Raw genomic sequence first — 19,721 nt, 5'->3', positions numbered from 1 at the left:
ATGACAAAATGATCATATGATACTGGAATGCCCCTAAAACTGAAAACCTAAATGTTCTGGCTCTACATTGTGCATGCCTGAACTAGACAATCTTTAAAAATACAAACTTCTGCCTTAATTATTGAAACTTGCAGAAAATTCCAGCAATGTACTAGTTCACTTGAAGGCAACTTGAGGATTACTGCTTTATAGATGCAACATATTAGGAGTAAAACAATTAAACTTGGCAGATGTAAATGGCACTTTTACCTGGCAGCATCAACATTTGAGACTTCCTGTTCCAACAACACATAATGCAACCAGGCAGCATTTTAAAATGAAATAATGAAAAAATGAGATAACATTTAAAAATACAACAAAATAAAGCACTAAAATAGAACCTTAATACAAGCTCAAGCTTTTATAGCTCAAGATCAGGCAGTTTTAGGCCTTCATTACTTAATGGTGCATTTTATGAGTGCTGAAGACTCTGGTTGTTCTCCAAGTAACAGACGTCCCCATGCCATGTAGCCTAATGCATTTAAATGGATACTTGAATGCCCCAAAACTACAAATAGACAATGAATGCCACCACAGTGGGTGCAGAAATGTTTTGACCACTTAGCCTTCATTTAATGTGAACGAAACTTGTAGACCTGAACTGACCAGTGCACTAAGTTTACATTTTCTCTCCTTCACTTCTAGCTATAAACTTCGTTTATAAATGATCCATGACCCTATAACCATCCCTAGTGCAATAAAATAAACCAAGATATGGGAGTCATAGAGCAGACATTACAAACTTTCATTAGCAAAAGGGAATACTGCAGAAGCCTGTGAGGTGTAGGTACTGCCACATTCAGTGTAACTTAAGAAGTGCAAGCTGCAGTCAGAGTACTCTCCAAGTAGAGCTGTGCCACTAACATGTGGCACACTGAAATAAAAAAGTGGAGAGCATTTTGCCATTCCAGAAACGTGCATCCTCTTTATACTTTTCAATCTCTTTTCTCTGAACGCAGCGTGTATAAGTATATTATGAAGCAATGATACACTGGCCACGGGAGGATAGAAACTTGCAGTGTTTCGTCATGGCGTCCCCGTTTTTTCGCCGGCCAGCACATTATTGATTTGTGGCAGAGGCGCCCTGCATTGAAGATTATGAACACTATAAAGCACAGTGTATGATGTGCATTGCAGGAATGGCAAAACGCTCTCTGCATTTTTCTTGAATGTGAATCATGTTAGTATCACTAGCCTCACCAGGAGAGTACTACGACCACAACTTGCACATTGCAAATTCTACTGAATATGTAGCACCTTCATGCTTCATTCAAAAGGGTTGCCCATTTTGAGCCACGTGCTTGTGAAGCAGTGTGCTTTTGTGCTGGCTTTAAAACACTGGTCAATGTTACAAAAGAACATAAACGTAAATTTTCCTGCACTTCACCAAGGTTGTGAAATTTCTTATTAGGCTTTTAACCACAGAAAAAAAGTTCCTGCTCAAGCATGGCAGCCCTGAGATCGTTTTCAAAAAATGGGTCTAGATTTACACAATAACACATGGATGATGCTGGCTACCATAAAAGAAGGCTCAAGAGATTCTACACCTTCCAGATCAGGTGCAGTAAATAATTGCTACAGCATGAGTGTCTAGGGCTTTAAAAAAATTATTACAGAAAAAATGCAACAGGCAGCGCAAATAACATTGACTGACTATCACAAAAATGGCCTTGTCCAATTTCATAAAAAGATTGAGTCCCAATATTAAGCTATGCTAAATATAATTCAATCTGTCTTGGGAAAGATAATGCACAGGACAAGGGGCAGAAGTATCCAAAATAGAACCAAGCTACAACCCATTACACATGTCAAAAAGCGAAAAAAATTACGCAAAGAAATAACAATTTTGAAAAGAACAGACTGGTGGGCTATATGGTACTGCTTAACATGAGGCAAAGTGGAAGAGAGCACATAGGACAACAGAATTCTACTGTATTCTTAGTCTTCGTCCTGTTCTGTTGTCCTACATGCTCTCTTGTGCTTAACCTCACGTTGCACAAATTTTGACTTCCAGAACTCAAAAGCATCAAGCATAGATTGCTAAGCCAGCATATAGCCCAAAGGAAGAGAAAATAAGTACTTAAAAGTGTCCACAGCTCACACTGATACCATAAAATACAACAAAGTGCAACAAAGCGGATATACTCCAAGTAGTAGAGTCATCAGTCAACTTCAAATGGTGTTAGGTATGAGCACAAGACTAAAGTCTGCATCAATGAAAAAATTTAACCTAGAACACCTGAAGCACTTCTTTTTGGTATCATCCACATCACCAAAGATTAAAAAAACATAAAATTTAAAAGACAATGAAATGATAAATAGAAACATTATCACACTGTTTCATGCACTGTTGCCACATGTGTAGATTTTATTCTTAGTTTATGCAGTATATTTCACTATGCTAAGTAAAGTGACCCCTTTAGAACATATTTTCTTCGAATTAAGACAACTGCCTGACATTTATTCTCAGTAGCTAGTATAAACACTATTTTTATTTTCAACAATTTTCTGTTTGAAGGCATATGATGATTGCACATATAGCACAAAGTGCAACTTACTTAAAGCAGCAACAGTGCTACCTCTGCACACTGGCCAATAAAATATCTGCATATAGAACAAGTTATTTTGAATGCTGCTCAAATGTAAATGTACGTGTTAATGTTTAGTCATGCTCTCCACAAGTGGTGCATCACAGTATGCATGAATATTGGTAAGCGCCTCTTGTACACCAGATGCCTCAGCGGCAACTACTACTGCAAGAAAAACAAACATGTGTACTGTTCGTTGACTGTAAACAGGAGAACTTAAACATATACATGTAGCTCAGGTGCATAAGAGCAGTTACATAGTCTTGGGTAATAACATGGCAATGCCACACTTGTGTAGTAAGCACCAGAAGAGGTACACACCAAGGTACAAAAAACTGCACACACTCTGCCATCACACTCGGATCCAGCTGAAAGCAGCAAAATAAATGTTCACACGCCGAAGTATACCTCAAGCATGGATGCCAGCACAGCTATTTCATAACACTGTGTTGTCAATGCAATAAGCTCACACTGTGGTCTATCACTAACAGAAACAGCCTCACAGGAATACATGTGGACCGCAGCCCAGACACACAACCCTCATAGCTTGCAGCAGGTGAAGCAGTACACATATGCACACACGCCATTAGTGGCACGTCGCACTGGACGGCACAAGTGTTGCTCAGCTTTTCATTCAAATGTGGTGTCACAATGCCATGCTCGGCGGTGGCTGTTTGCGTCCCTTTGGGTCCACATTGAGTTGATGCACACTGCGAATATGCCGCTTGACATCGTCAGGCCAGTTGAACTGCTTGGGGCAGAGGAAGCAGGGGAACTTCCGTCTTACCGGCCAGTGCAGAAGCTGGTGGCGCTTGAAGTTCGCTTTGTTGGCAAAGGTATGCAAGCAAATAGGACAAACAATACGCTTGAGTGGTGAGCGCATGGATGATTCCAGATCGTAGCCAAACTCATGGGAAGGGTCAGCCGTTTCAAACGAAGCCTCTGGAGAAGGCCCCACATGTGGCTGCCGCTGTTGGTGGACAGGCACAGACAATGCAGACAGTGTCTGACTGGGAGACAGATGGGAAAGGTACGGAGAGTCACCCCCAGTAGCTGTAGCAAAGCCAAATTCTTCAAGAGGTTCTTCAAGAGGCTCTTCTTCATCACTATTGTCCGTGTCGATTTCCTCTTCCTCCTCCTCTTCATACAGTCCAAGCTCTGAAATTTTTTTTCCCTTCTGTCAGTGTTTTATTGTACTTCATGACACAATAAAAACATACAATTTAAAAAAAAATAATACAACAGATTTAGATCAATTGCTCGACACACATGAAGGCCAATCTCCCTACTAACAACCTTAATCAAAACAGTGATTAAGGCTGACCTGATGCTTCAATTGAGGACTTTGTATAGGTAGAACACCTTAAAGGTACCTTACTTAAATCACAGCTCTTGTTACCCTATCTTTAATTCAATAATGCACTTGTGAAGCATACCTCAAGAACAATGGCAGAAAAATAGAAAGGTACCAATAATGAACCATTTCCTTCAATGTACTAGTTTTAAATAAGACTTGAGGCATAGGCTGATACTTCAGACAATTTCGTGCAAGAAATGTAAGCAGAGCCTGTTTTTCTCTCTCCTGAATCAAAATGCAGACAAAGAAGGTACTTTCCATTATCCTTAATATAATGATGCAAAATATATAATCAACTTTAAGTCAAAGTTTTATTTTTAACAGAATTTTAAAGGGCAAGAACACAAGACCAGCCACTGACACATCTTTATCATTTGCACTTACCACATTTTAGTACTATGTTTCACAGTCCATTATTTAAACTAATATAACTGCTCAAAGGCAAGCATATACCCAATGCGAATAAATGCAAGCCTTCAGTGCAGTTGAATGCCAAGTCAGATATTTCAGTGAACCTACTAGTTAGAACACTGCACCGAGAGAAGTTGACAATATATTTTGAAATGTTGCATGAAACCTTCGGCTTTATGTGGAAACAGATACATTTGGTGGTATTTCTACTATACAAGTTTTCTGCCACGGATGAATTTGAAGGCTATTTGATCTGTATGGTATTGCTGTTCACACGTTGACAAACAAAGTGCTTAGTGAGGAGTGTTTTGTCAAAAATATTAACACCCACCAAAAAGTGCAGCACAAGCACAGAAAATGGATTCACTGGGCACTCAATAAAATTCCATGATTAGAAGAATAATTACCTTTTGAAATATTTAGGTACACAGACACTTACATGAGACTACAATGATGTTATAAGCATGCTATATTATTCTCTTTCTGCAGAATATGATGTATTATTTATTGAAAGAAATTCCACGCCAAAGAGGTTATGACCAAACCAGACATTAAACCAGTGCTATGGTTGCCAGCTCTTTGCTGACCTTAGCAGTATAGAGGTATCTAACTACATTTCTACATCTATAGTGTAGTGCCAGCAGCCATCATGCATTCTCATTGTGAAACATTCAATTTTTCTGTAGTACTTTGGCCTGGGATATTTTGCAGCAGATAGTACAGAGTAAACCAAGTCTTCATTGGAAAAATGCAATACATTAGAAAGAGCTGCATTAACTCTCAGCCATCGTAAAAACTCAGCTCCACACACTGAAACTTTGGAGGACATCAAAAGGTACATGACTGTAGCAGAGCAACTGTATGCAGAAGAGACAGCACTCTGCAACAACATTACTAACCACAATGAATACACAAATGTGTTTCTAATTGAAGACACACTTTATCAGCTTAAACTTCAAAGGCGTATTCACTGGGTGCTGCTGCCAATTGTGCTATCATTTGGGCAAAGTGCAATTCCTTTGAAGATGGCTTCTCACAGAGGCATATCTGAAATGGAATGCAGATAAAATGTCATTATGCACAAAATGTCAACTCATGCAGACATTTCTTTCTCACCTTTTAATTGATGTTTCAAACTTCAGGCACTCTCAGTGGGATTTAAAATGGAAAACAAGTAGTCAAGAATAACTGCTACACACCAAGCTAGAATTATGGCAAGCTCCAAGGACATCTGGTTGGGGTTTGTGTGTCTATCCACAAAAATATTAGGATCTCACACACAGAAAGAAAGAGTACAAACAACTTTATTTGTCAAAAAGTGACAGAAAAAATATATAATTAAGATGAGCATGTTTTCCCTCACACAGCTGTTATAAACTTTGAGCTTGTAAGCTCATCAACTTCATAAACAGAAGACACTGTTAGAGGAGTACCGACATCAAAATTTTGACTGTACTTTCTTCCTTGTAATCACCAATTATGCACCACAGTCCATAATTTGGCAATGGCAATCTGTAACCAACCAAAAGCATTTTTTCGCAACATGCTTTTGAGCTTCTCAAGCTCATGACATTGCAAACCGGGTGTAGAAATGCCAAAAGGAGCACAAGGATGGACACTGTGGCATGCAAAGGATGTAAGCATGCATACACTGCACTATAAAATATAGCAAGAAGTATGCAGTGAAATGTTCACTAGAACTGCATAAACAACTCCAGATCTCTCATAACTTTCACATGCATGCTAATCACAGCTGGTGATGTGTTTCAGGCATGGCTTCAAGAAGCCAGAACCACTTTGTTAAAAAGAAGCTTAATAATAAGAAACTGTGACATCTGTCAATGAACAACAAGTCTTTCTTTGCAATACGTGTTAACTGTGGCATCTTTTCAAGCAGAAAAAAGAAAAGCAATAATTTTGATGTCAGTGCTCCTTTAGATGCCCAAAAGATGCAGTGTGAAAAATTTTTTTCATAGCAACAATGATAAAGAACCATGACATAAAAATAAATGTAAGAACTAATAAGAAGGAATAGTAAAGAGACCTGAGACAATTAAATGCCACAATAAACAAATCTGAGAGTGCCATTAAAGCCATATACTTTCAAAAAGAAACTCATTCATTTCCTAGTTTACTAAACAAAACTGTCAGTTGCTTCAATTATCAGATGTATTTTAGAGCAAACAACCATGCTTTTGTATCTTGACTGCACTTTGGCATGAAAAAGGACACTACAGCACTTTACAAGCAACCCATCATTTGCTAAGAAAAAAAAAAAAGAAACAAAGAAAAAGAATTTAAATATGGCTACAGAACAGTGTCTGCAAGGCAAACAATGAAACATTAAATAATTTAATTGACATCCTTCAAGGATGATTAAATTCTCATGTCTAACTTTAGTCACCAGATCAACGTAAGTTCAGATCCTACCAGTTAAATGCGTCAAGATTTTAAAATAAATGTTTAATAAACAGAAATCTGAGCTGTTCAAACAAATGAGCTTCAAAAATGCTAAGATAGCTGTAACTGCTCATACAACTGGCTAAAAGGTTGCTTGTGTTGATCTGTGTATGCAAAGCATCATGGGGATGGCAAAATAACCCTCCAAGCAAGTGTGAAGCCAAGGACATGTCACTAGTACTTGAGCTCCCACCCCCATTTCCTACCTTACACTGAAGTGAGGCCGGTAATTCTTTGAATTACAAAGTTCACCATGTCATAAACACATTCCGAGGCCCATTCCTGCCAAAATGCCTAGATATGTCACTGTTTACATAGGTCAAAATGCACGTGTTTCACATTTCAGTTGTTACTTAAGAGATTATTTTCGCAGTCATGTTACAAACAATGAGTTTCTAGTATTAGCGAGTGAGGCTTTAGAAATCTGTGTGCTGCTTTCTCTTAAAGGTTTTGCTGAAGCAGCAGCAGTTTTACAATCACAGGAAGGCAGTTTTCATAATAACACCACTGAACCATTTCTAAAGGAACAGTTCCTAAAATGCACAACATGAAGAATATGCACACCAATTGTTCACCAGCATTAAAATGTACTATATTGTGTTCCTTAGCCAGGGTGACAAGATGTGGTTCAAAAATTTGTGCAACACCGATTACTGAATAAACACGCCTATGTCAGTTATAAATGTCATAAGCATATCCATAAAGAAAAATAAAAGACAAGGAAACAAATTGGTGCTGCCCACATCATTAAACACAGTGCAAACCAAGCAGTGAAAAAAAGGTGCAAAGTCCCTCTATAACCTAGTCAAGAGCATGTTTACAGAAAGCATGTGCCTCTCTAGACAGACCTCCCCTGAAAAGTTAGCATCAAATGTGACTGCAGTTCGCTATTTGAACTGCCCATTCAGGTCCATGACAACAAAATTAGCCGGTACCATGAAAATACCAGTCCCCAATCTAGCATTTTATTGCATGCACAACATTATAGTAAGCCAGAAACATCCATTAGCTGAGGATGGAAAACAAATAAATTATGTAGCACCTTTTCTTGTGCATACACTTTACAACACAGCTTGGCCTACGTAGCAGAAAGGCCAACATCCTGTTAACAGGCTGCCGTGCAAATATAGCCCGTCTTGTCTTATAATTCCTAGCCCAATAGCACTGACGATGGGCAATACATCGACAACATCTATAGAAGATATTAGCACCATGCCAAATCAGCTTGCTCCATCACAAGGAAAGCTAGTTCTTCAGACATTTGTTTAAACATTCAAAACTGTGCTAAAATGCTCAATGTAATTTTATGTTTTACCCTTTAAAGCAGTACTGACAGAAATTGTTTGCCATTTTTATTACTTTATTGAATAGCCCTCGACCCAGTAATTACGTTATGGGGTCTCAATTCCCTGAGAGTGCAACAAATAATTAATTACTTTAAAGTTTATTACGACCATTTCAAAATGCCCGCCAAAAGCAGCGTGGCTTCGGATATGAAAAAGGTTACCTACTTCGTCACCGAAACCTACTGTGGTGGTCTTGAGGCACCAAATACTACTGATCGATGCAGCCACGCACTGTGGCCACGACTGGACACTAGGGGAGAGAACGTGTCCTCCTGCATTTTAAAGAGATGTGACCAATCAGAGGGGCCAGTTTGACAGCTCTGGCAGTTTGGAAGCCACCAAGTTACTGTATGCCCTTCAACCACCCCACCCCACCACCTACACTTTCGGTGACAGGAGAAGCAACCTTTTTTATGCCTGACGCAAATGCTGCGCTTGACGAGTGTCTTGGGCAGGCCGTACAAAAAGTGCTGTAATGATTCATTTGTGGTGCCCTCGAGGAATTGAGGCTTCGTACTGGAACTATGGAGTCGCCAGCTACCTAAAAAAGGCAGAAAAGGAGGACACCAAACTTTTGTGTCAGTACCCCTTTAAAAATTGACATTAAAGGAACATTAACTTAAGCTGCGTTAGTAAATTATGCTTCTGCAATAATATGACAGCTAAGCTTATCATGAGAAGATGCTCGCTATGTCATATTTGGCAAAAGTAAGTGCTCCTGCAACAGATCACCATGATGTCACATATTTGGCAACTTCGGCTTGAGTCTAGTTGATATTTTATAGATTATGGAAGATCATATTGGCTTTCCAAAGGAGCCTAAACCACAACGTAGGAAGTTTTAATAATTATTCCTGCACTAAAACAATCTAAATTAAAGAAAATACATTGCAGTCCATAACGCCATAGTGACGCGCCAGCATTGAGGTCCCCACACAAAACTCAAGAAAGGAAAGCTTGATCTTCATTTTCTCCATTAGCAATCAACCACTTCTCCACCAAATTAATGAAAATATATTTTTTAAAGAATACTTTAAATCTGAACTGTTTAGTGTTTGCTCTTTTGTGTCCCTTTAAAATGTCTAAGGCAAAATGAGAAACGCCCGTAGAACTTTCTAAGTGTGCTAAATAGATTGACTTAATCATAAGATTGTGTAATGAACAAGTAAACCAAATATTACACCTCAACACACAATAAAATATTAGCACCTTTGTTCAAATGAATGTGCTTTTTTTTTCTTGCAACTATATAACATCTTGCCAGCTGCCATGTTTTATAAACAATGCCATAAACCCACTCATGCACAGCTGTTAAAAGGATGTTTCTGAAAAATTAGGGCTTTTTAAAAAATAAATAACTTCACAAAAATGCTTATTTTCTTGCATTCACAGGAAATAAATCAGCAATAGCCCTCGTTCTCACTTATGGCGCATGTAGCACAGATAAAGAAATTTATCCTATTTTAGTGATGATCTACAGCCCCTCGTAATTATGTATTCTCACTGTGCTTTGACTCAATCATACCTAATTGCAGTGTATATATATTTAAAGCTCGATCTAATGAAACCCGATTTTAAGAAGTTCCCGATGTAACGAAGAAAGTTCCATTCTCCAGCAGGTAACCATATGGTTCAATTTCAATTTTAATTCAATTTATTTCCAGAATTACAAGTGCTCTGGTGGATACCAAAGGCTAAAAGCTGTTGGAAAACAGCTTGACTAGGCCGATGGTCCATTACAAGGCATACATGGTGGTTATCATCAACCGATTTAACAACGTTTTTCCTGAAATAAATGAGTAAGAAAAGCGGTGATTTCTTTATAATTTTGACACAGACGGGTTCTTCTTTGAGCTTGCACTCTAAAGCTACCATGTTAGGCCCCATGGTCAGATCCCGAGCTTTATTTTGACGAGGCTGCACACCGCGCCCATGCACAGAACAGCCGACTGAACAACCCCTCGGTAGGGGCGGCGGTAGTTGCTTTCGTTATTTCAAGGTTAATGCGACAGATGGCTGGATTAGCAGCAAATAGAATGCCATGGTAGCTTTTGTGTGCCGCTACGTTACAATTTTAGATTTTGAAGGACCGAAAAATTCCTTCCTCAATTATACAGACTTCCCGATTTAACGAAATAATTAGTGTAATCATCACTTCATTAAATCGAGTTTCAACTGCACTACCTTATATGCACATACCTAAAACCACTTCTCAATGTTTCTTCTTGGCGTTAGTTTCTGCATTGTTGCCCCTCATGGTCCAAAATTCACTACCAATGTTAGCAGTGGGGTGTATGTTTGGCCTGTGGAACCCGATGGCAAACAAGTTGTTGCTAAACCCTATCCATTGTACACACAGCGCCTTTATGAAAGGGAATGCACGGGAGTGTAGCCTGGGATCTGTGGCGGCCACTTATTGTGCCACCACTAAGCAATTGCTAGCACCAACTACAGGTGGTGCTGTGAGCTTTCTTAACTTGACTGTAGCCATGGCTTGGCATTCGTAGTACTTTGGAGTCGCCTGCTGGCTGTGCCATAAGCAGCCACCATGAAGCATAGGCCACGTGCTAATGCATTCCTTTTCATGAAGGTAAATTGTAGAGATATAGAGCGGCATCCACATCTCCATTTCCCGCTGTGTTGGCTTATCTGCATCACTGAGTATGCATGCATTGCTTCAGCACCTGCCAATTTCTTCTGCATGTTGCACGTCATGAAATGCTCGTCCCTTTCAATAATCACTCGATGAGGCACAGCATCATGAGAGCTAGGCGCAGTGTGTGTTGGTTATTGTAGATTTCATAGGCAATTAGCTCATGCTTCTGTGGCATTTTCGAAGCTAATATAAACTACTTGATTAAATGAGGGCCACTATCCCCTTTGCGCAATGCAAAGCTACCAGATGCGATGGTGTAATCATTGCACAATCAAGTATATGCTGAGAGCAATACACCGGTTGGTCTAAATGCTGCCATGTATGCCCTCTCGAGGTTGAATTGATTTAATACCTTTCTGAAAGCCTTCAGTTACAAGGTTTGATACACTAAGGAACTCAAGTGTGTGTGTTCAAAAGACGAAACAGTGGGGAAAACAGACAAAGCGAGTACAGCAAGTTGCACACTTGAATATGGCTACAGCCAGCTCAGAATTTACAACCAGGAAAGTGATTAAAGTCGGCAAACAGACCTCTAGTACTTCTGAAAGGGGTGAGAATATGCTTATACAGCTTCGCTGTCTTTGATGTATCAATTGTCAGATTGGCATACACCAGCGAAGGATTTTTTTACTGCGCCTTGATGCCGTACAAGAAGTTTCTCTAGTGATTAGTTTGGCAGTCAGGAAGCATTTAGTTTAGCTTGATGACATCATGTGCCTCTGCATGAAATAATGTACCACTTCTAAAATGAGAAACAAAACAAAACAAAAAAGAACTAGCTTGAAAAGCTGTCTTTGTCAAAATGTGTATATTCTTTAGAACAAGACTTCGCACACAGCTGTCCAAAAACAGAACAGCAGTACATGAAGTATGGTCCTCAGCAAGTTCCAGAGTGTATGTTCCAGAGTGCCATTCCTATGAAGACATCTGTGTACACAACAGGCAATAAAGCCAGTTTTGAGGATGCTCCAGTCGATAAGAAAAAATCGTCAAATAATAACAACAACAACAATAATAATAATGATGATGATGATGATGATGATGATACACTCTACCCTCATTACAATGAACCCGCATACAACAGACTTTTAGATATAATGGACCATATTTCAGCCTTAGTTTGTTTTATCTGTTTTATTAATGCAACAAAGTTCGCTTCTAACAGACTGTGCTACAGTGGACTATCGGCCACAGCAGACAAAATTAGTGGCAGTTTTTTCCGAAATTGGGCGTATAAACATACTTTTGCCATGTCAACACGAACTGACAACTGACTTGTGAAGGTCAGCCGACGATAGCGGCTCGATATCACACACGCGAGGGAGGAAGGCAGGGCAGTAGCTTGCCCTCTTTTTTAGCATGCAAGGCATGTGTGTGTGGGGGGGGGGGGGGGTAAGAAGGGGGGCGTTCTACTTCGGCGGTGGCTGCTGCTTACGGCGTGGTCACCGTATCTTGAAAGCGATCTGCGATGTGGACAAAGTGCACCCAGAGCCGGTAGCTTCGTATGTGCTGTGCTTTCGAAGTTTAGTTCGTGTTGAAGAGAGAGACAGCATGAAAGTCAATTAGCTCACTGATGCTGTCGCACTTATCTTGCTTAATTTGCTATCACGATCGATGCTTCGCCTTTCGGGCGAAACTGCGGCTCTCTCTCTCTTTTTATATATATATATACACTTTGGAAGTTCGTCACTCACTCTTTGCAAAAAAGTTGTTAGGCATCACAACGAAAGTTTTGGAAGTGAGGCGTTTTGAATATTACTGACTTTGGATACAACGAATGTTTTATTGTTGGATTATCAAAGTCCGTAGTAACGAGAGTCTACTTAATAATAATAATAATAAATAATAATAATAATTGACTGGAAGTTGTTTCTCACTGATCCAGTTCTAATATGTTGCACTAACAAAGCCCTTGATTGCAGTTGATGTTTAACAGAACACTGAGGGGAAACACAAAGTGAAGCTGAACCTGAGACACCTCGTGTCTGAGGCTTGGCAACACAGATTGATGTCATTCTGTGTTGTCACAAACATTCCAGCATTTTCACATATTGGGGTCATTATGTATTAAAAAAGTCCACAGTTATTGCCAAGTTATCCTTTGTATATTAATGCAATATTCCTTTCTTGATTAATTAATGTTTAGGTAGTGTTGGCCATATTCTGCCACAATTTATGACATCATGGGAAACTGGTGGAGAACATCAGAGTTTGCGTCACCACCCACATTTTGCTTTCATGCCAATTTTTAGAATAACAAGCCATTGTTGAAGCATACTCATTTGGGCTGGTTTGTTCATGACTTAAGCAGAAAGAGCACAAAGGAACAGGATGGAAATGCGGGACAGACAGTGGTACTGTGTTTGTGCCTTTCTTCCATCCTGTTACTTTGCACTGTTTCTGCTCAAGAATCCGTCCTAAGGAAATGTCCCTTAGCTGCTATTTCCAAAGTATAACCTACCAATTTAGTTCAACATAACATTATTTCTTTCTTGATGCTCCTTTAATGGTATTCCATGACACAAAGAAATTTTCATAGTTGCATGCGGTGTCAACTGCATCACATGCAAGGTTCTGTAGCACTTCAAAGCATTCCCAAGCCTCTTTTCATAACAAATGTAGCCTCACAGCACAGACTTGTGCATGAAATAACAGAGAGCACTTCTCATTGCATGTCACTTGCACACTAAAAGATAACAACAATTAGAAGTAGCCGTGGGCAGGGTATGGAAATGAATAGAAAACGATAAAGCAAATAAATTATCAACCACACCACAATCGTCAGCCACATGCAGTTATTTCAGTGTGCAATTGAGTACAAGCAGTTAATGTGCAACAGTGTATTGCTGAAAAGCCCTCACCTCAAGAAGTACACTGCATCTATACTCAAAACCTACTCAGCAAGTTGCTGTGTATGCAAAAGTACCGAACCTAAATCGAAACTTAAACAAGTGCCAGAATGAGGTAATTAGCGCCTTTGTAATTGCTTGGTTGTCTACCTGAGAACTTAAAAACCACTCTCTTTCTCCAGCCTGCAAAAGCAGGCTAAAATAAATGCATAACACAAAACTAGGACATCCACATCAGATTCTTCAATAATCCCTGCACCGGGGTCATCACATGTAAGCAGACCCTTTACATGAGAACAAATTCGGGACAAAAGCTACTTGGGCAAGTGCTCACCTGATATAAAACATAACCATTTGCCAGAGCAGAACAACCAATGCCCACTGTTATTAAACTGGCTGCAAGCATACCGTATGAAAGTTATTTTTCTAAACACAGATTCACATATTCTTGAAATCTCGTCTGACAAAAGTTGGTGGATTGTGGTGTACAAATAGCAAGAATATTGCACATGAACCTAGCATGTATTGCTACTTGAACCATATTCAAATGTTTAGTATCACATTGAGTATTTCTGAATAGTTGTTTTTTAGTGAACATACAGAATAATGGTACTGAATACACTGTTCCAAGCTGCATGTTGGATTGGTGCAACAGATGGCAGTCTGTCTGGTTGCTTCAAGTAGCCATTAACACTGACAGGAAAACTAAGCCAAACTAAGGTAACCCAAGTTAAAACAAGCAAAGCAAATTTACTCAACCTAACATGACCCAACCTATCCAGGCTTCCCAAATATTTTATGCCTGCAAAAAATTAATTTCTATGCATCATTTTTGTCCAGTGATCTTTTAATCTGGGTTAAATTTGTTGGAACTTAGTCTGATGAATTTCTGTCTAATGTGCTTTTTGGTGGTGAGCTTTAGTATAGTGACCTACAAACGCACCCTGACCTCACCACAGAAAGAAAAAGACGATCACAGCAAAGAAATACAATTGCTCCACTTGAACGATGTTCTCACTCTACAGGAGCTCATCGCATAATTGAGAACCACCCATCTAGAACAATCACTCTCATGGGCACCGCTTTCCGATCACATGGAGCGCACACCCCCATAACACGGCACTGTGTGTTCAGCACTGAGGAAATTATCCACAGCAATGACTGTTCATGATTACAGCTCCTGCACATTTCAAATGTCTCAAGAGATGTGTGTTCTGCTAACACTAATTCTATGATGATACATGTACATTGGACAAGCATGCTATAAATAGTGAAAAGGCTACGAAGAAGAAACAATAAAAAGACAGGTGCCGGTTCTGTTGTCAAGAGCATTCAGTGACTGTGACAGAAAAGGTCACATATTTTATTTATTTCTTATTTGTGGCACTCATGTCATCCCCTCTCCTTTAAAGAATTTCTTTGAAGCTAGTGAAGCTAGACCAACATTTACGTGCTGTAATGATTTTAGACAACAGAGCTCTATCTCTTCTGCATGACTGACATTTCCATACAATTAACATAAAACACATCTAAGGACAGCTTCTGATTGGAGTAACAGTCTTTTAAAAAATTATGCAGTGTGAAATTTGCCCAGCTAGCGCAACATAGGTTTTTTTTTTTTTCTAAATAATACATTGTGATCCCACAGAGTCCTACCAATATCTTGCCATCATGTGATGTTACATGTTACATTGCAATTCACAGACAAAAATTACAAAAAAAGAAACCTTGCAGAGCTGTGCAGTGCACTACACTAGCACGTACTCTTTCTCATTTGTGTGGATAGACATCAGGATATAAAAAGACATCGTACCACACTACTACACATTATCACTGGCGTAGCTGCCAATGTCCTGATCTTGAAATAATGCAATGTCCAAGCATTGGAACATGAAACACTCTCATGTGGCTGTCTTCCTTCTGGAATGATATTCTACTCGACCTGGTACACAGATGTGCACACCAGCAGAAGTCTTTCATGAATCCCCAGGCTACCATAACATGCCAATAAACAAATATTTTTGGGCTCACACCATTATGCACTGATTACACATTTTGGTGTAATCAGTGGTGCAATGCAGAACTTTGCAAATTTATGACAGTGGAACCAGAACCTGGAAACAGCTACATGCTCATGCTAATCACTGGTCAGCACATTAAAAATTAAGCATTCACGCTAAATTTTTGCCAAATAGGTGGTGTCCTGCCACTAGTGGCAAGAACAACAGGGCGGGGAGGCAGCATGGTTTTAGGTCCCAGTCCTTTCCTCAATACTAAAATAAAATCCTGGCTAAGCCACTGCTTTGTACGCTAAATCTGGCGGGCGGCCACTGATAGAGAAAGCAAGTTTAATCCCAGGCGTATTTACAAGAAGCACTCGGGCAGTCCCACTGACACTCTCTTGGTAACAGATGATGTATTTTCCCTAATGAGGCTTTTGGGCTTTTGACTGCATTGACCCTTTATCTATGTGAATCCTTGGGGACTGCATGAAAAAAATATAACAAGGTTAGACAACATGAAAGCAGGCTAAAAACAGATTGGCAATAACCCAGAAAGTTGTTTGCACTAGTGCTGCCTAATCTTGCCTCATTTTTTCATGCTGGCCTTAGGCATTCATGCTGGCCTTAAGCATTGGCGCAGACATGCACCAACAAGCTCAGTCAACAACAGAACAGAGTACTAATAATGCTATTTCAAGCACTGAAAACAACCTAATAAGAAATTCAAGCTCTAGCCAACATTAAATATCTAAATGTACCTGAAGGGTTTGTTTTCTTAGCTAACACTTATTTTTTCCTGCAATATGGTAAAAATATGAATAGTGAGGTTATACTGTTACAAGCATTATTAACTAATGGCATAAATAGCTTTTCCTCCTTTTAACCTAACATGGCAGCTTTGATTATTAGCTTTTGCTGCAATGAAGCGTTTCATCGCTATGCCACTTGGGGACTTGTGTCTGGTTCCAAAATTAGTCGACCTTCAACACCCCCAATCAAAAAAGCAGTGCTGCACAATATTTCTGAAAAGCATGAGGCTCTCTCCCATTACCATAATGATACCACATATGGTGCGTGGCAGCACAATACATGTTGGCATCAACTAGCTAGATCTTTCTCCCACTATTTAATGCTGCCCAAAAACAACCTTTCTAAAAATAGAGCTTCTTTACACAAGCCATCCACATCAAATACAATGTTTGCACTAGCAAGTGACACTGCTAAACAAAAAACTTCCTGCGCATGCTTTGCCTGCGCTATTTTTGCATTGGGAGCATGTTACCTGAAACAACTCCCACTGTTGACTGACCCTGTAATAGCAGTGCATGTTAGGAAAGGCTCCCTTTTTTAACATTGTTTATTTCGCATTCAGTCCTTGCAGAGAACAAAGACAAAATGCCAGAACAAGAACAAAAAGCCACTTTACCACCTGCTTGACTGACAACACCCGAATTCACCGACTGACTAAATTTAGAGGTACAGCATTGTTCTAGCATCTAAAACAACATATTTAGTCCTGAACATTTGACTTCTGTGATGTAATGTCATCATCTTGCATTGGGTGCAAAGCGTGAGAGGGCTCCAATAAGCTACCATTACTAAGACTTTAGGAAATGTAAAATTAAACCTCAAGAACAAGTATTTGGTCATAATAATATAAAGTTGTGATTTCTGGGAGTTGAACCCAGAACGTCCTGCACTTGACAAACAGGGCTTGCCTTCAGACAAGAAACCAATAGAAGGTCAAAAGAGGTAGGGAACTGCCAAGTAAATCTCGAAGTCACTGAGCACAAAAGGCAGGCAAGCAATACCATCAAATGCACGCAGAGCAAACAAACTGGGGCCTCAGCTGGGAGGCAGCTTTGCTTTGGTGTAGCTGAGGCGTCCAACACGACGCGTGTGAGGTGACCCATGGGAGATGCGCAGATGTGTGGTCAGATCACTAGGCCAAGCAAATTCCTTGAAGCAAAGGTGGCAGGCATGCTTGACACGAAATGGCTGGTGCATCTCCATGTGACGGTTGAGGCTGCCACGTGTTGAAAAAGCCCTGTTACAGGTTCGGCAAAAGGGGCCCGCCTTCCTGCAAAGCAGCACTGAAACTTCAGCAACCGACATAGCTCTAGGCTGTACTGGTTTTACAGTCTGATGAAGCACAATATGTAAAGTAAAGCATGGCAATGCAGATTTGCCTATTCATAGAAGGCAAATTTTAGGGTGTACTATGACAACATTAACCATCTGCATAACGGAGCAATTGACAAAACTTGTATCGAATTTCCCAGAAATTTTTCGGAAATGCGGCGTGCAGATGGCCATGTTCATAGTTCAAGTGCTCAAGCAGCCATTACTAAAGACAAAAACTGCACACGACACTAATGTTCACAAGTGCCGCCACCTAGTGTCAAAAACTGCAGTTTGAAGCAAGCCGACACATATACAGTGCGAGATATCCTTCCTCATGGTGACTATACTCATCAGCAGTACAGAAAGGGTTAAACAGTAACCCTACCAGCTCAAGTGCATAAAAGAAAAATTTCCCAGCTCCTTGCAATAGCTGCCCTATGAAAAGTGAGCTTTTAACTCTTAGAAATATGTCTGTATTACAAGGCCTGCCTGAATAGTATATGACCTTATTTATTTCAGAGAGAATTGCAGGGTGCAGGTTACCCATACTGTGTGACGTGGGAGAAGGGTTAGTGGTGTCTTTAGCAGAGGTGAGACAGCTGAAACAGCTCTTGGAGCAATTTTTGGAGCAGAAAAATCTTGATTTTGGAGCAAAATATTCTGAATTTGGAGCAGGCTAACAGCGGAAGAAAATTTTTGGAGCCACAGATTTTAAATTTAGAGAAGCTTATTATGACTAGAACACTCCAAACCTAGAACTGCTGAATGAAGTAAGTAGTCTCCTCTTTGCATTAATTCTTTCTGTCACAGAGTCGACTCAAGAGGGCACAAAATGCTTCTCTGTTCCATGTTCTAGTGTTTTACCTGACATACAGTGAAGTCTTGAAGACCCGTTAATCCTAGCTCCTATAGTTTGAATAGCATTTTGGGTCTCGCTTTGGTGCGAGACATTTAAACTGAGAGAAAAGCTTGGTATTTTCATAATTTTATAATTTATTTATTGGTAAAAATAAAGAAAATTACATGTGTGTAGTATACATAAGGAGGTCCCATAGTCAAAGACGGTATCAGGACCTCCTGTTAAAGACACTTATGATGGTGTACAATGTTTAAAGCAACAGTAGTATAGATGAGAGCTAAGAGTAATATCAAAACATGCTTATAGCATATGAGTAATACGAACACTTGTTAACAGCATGACAGTAGAAAAAACAGAATAAAATTAGAAGAAGAAACAGACAATATCAGTAAGTATTTATTATGAATGATTTTAGTTGTCTTTTAAATTGGCATAAATTTTTTGCATTTTTGATTATAAGGTGGTAGAGTATTCCAAAGCGATATCGAGGAAAATTCCAGTCTGTTTACCATAGTTAGTACGCACTGTAGGTAGATGGAAATTATTATTGAGTGCAAATCTAGTGTGACTATGAGCTATCAGGTCACAAGGTAAAGAAGCAGGTCGATGGTAATTCCTTAGTCACATATTTGTAGAATAAAATCCCGATTATATTTGGCGAGTTCTGAAATGTTTAGGATGTTGTTTTCATGTAGTAGTGATTTTCCATTTGCAAAGCATGAACTACTTGTAATAATTCTTATGGATTGGTTCTGGATTACCTGGAGGGATGCCAAGTGAGTGTTATAAGTGTTACCCCAGCATATTATGCTGTAGTTAATACAAGAGTGAATGAATGAGTGGTATAGCAAGATTATTGTACTATGTGTAAAGTAGGGACGAGTTTTAATTACAATGTGAATACCGTACGCTATTTTCTTTTTTATGTGAGAAATGTGATTTTTACATTTCAAGTTGCAGTCAAGAGAAATCCCAAGGAAAGACTGGCATGGACTGGGAAAGAGAGAGTGTGAGCCAAAAGTTAAAGAA

At 39.5% G+C, this 19,721-nt stretch overlaps 1 protein-coding gene across 4 annotated transcripts in view; it reads right to left on the bottom strand.

Moving 5' to 3' along the window:
- The window catches only part of LOC142571500 (uncharacterized), a 236,683-nt gene that overhangs the window by 20,200 nt on the left and 196,762 nt on the right, over nt 1-19,721 (bottom strand). The window contains exon 5 of one of the 4 annotated variants that reach the window (XM_075679905.1): nt 3,259-3,785. The exons of 2 other annotated variants lie outside the window; for them this stretch is intronic. In XM_075679905.1, the coding sequence (XP_075536020.1) occupies nt 3,274-3,785 (512 nt within the window). In that variant the 3' untranslated portion in view covers nt 3,259-3,273. Of the gene's footprint in view, nt 1-3,258; nt 3,786-5,681; nt 17,790-19,721 lie in introns of those variants that run through there. One more of the 4 variants, XM_075679909.1, reaches the window with a different exon arrangement.

This window comes from Dermacentor variabilis, chromosome 2, assembly GCF_050947875.1.
Source record: "Dermacentor variabilis isolate Ectoservices chromosome 2, ASM5094787v1, whole genome shotgun sequence".
Lineage (NCBI taxonomy): Eukaryota > Metazoa > Arthropoda > Arachnida > Ixodida > Ixodidae > Dermacentor > Dermacentor variabilis.
Note: the sequence above shows the minus strand (reverse complement) of the source record. Positions and strands in the feature narration are given on the sequence as shown.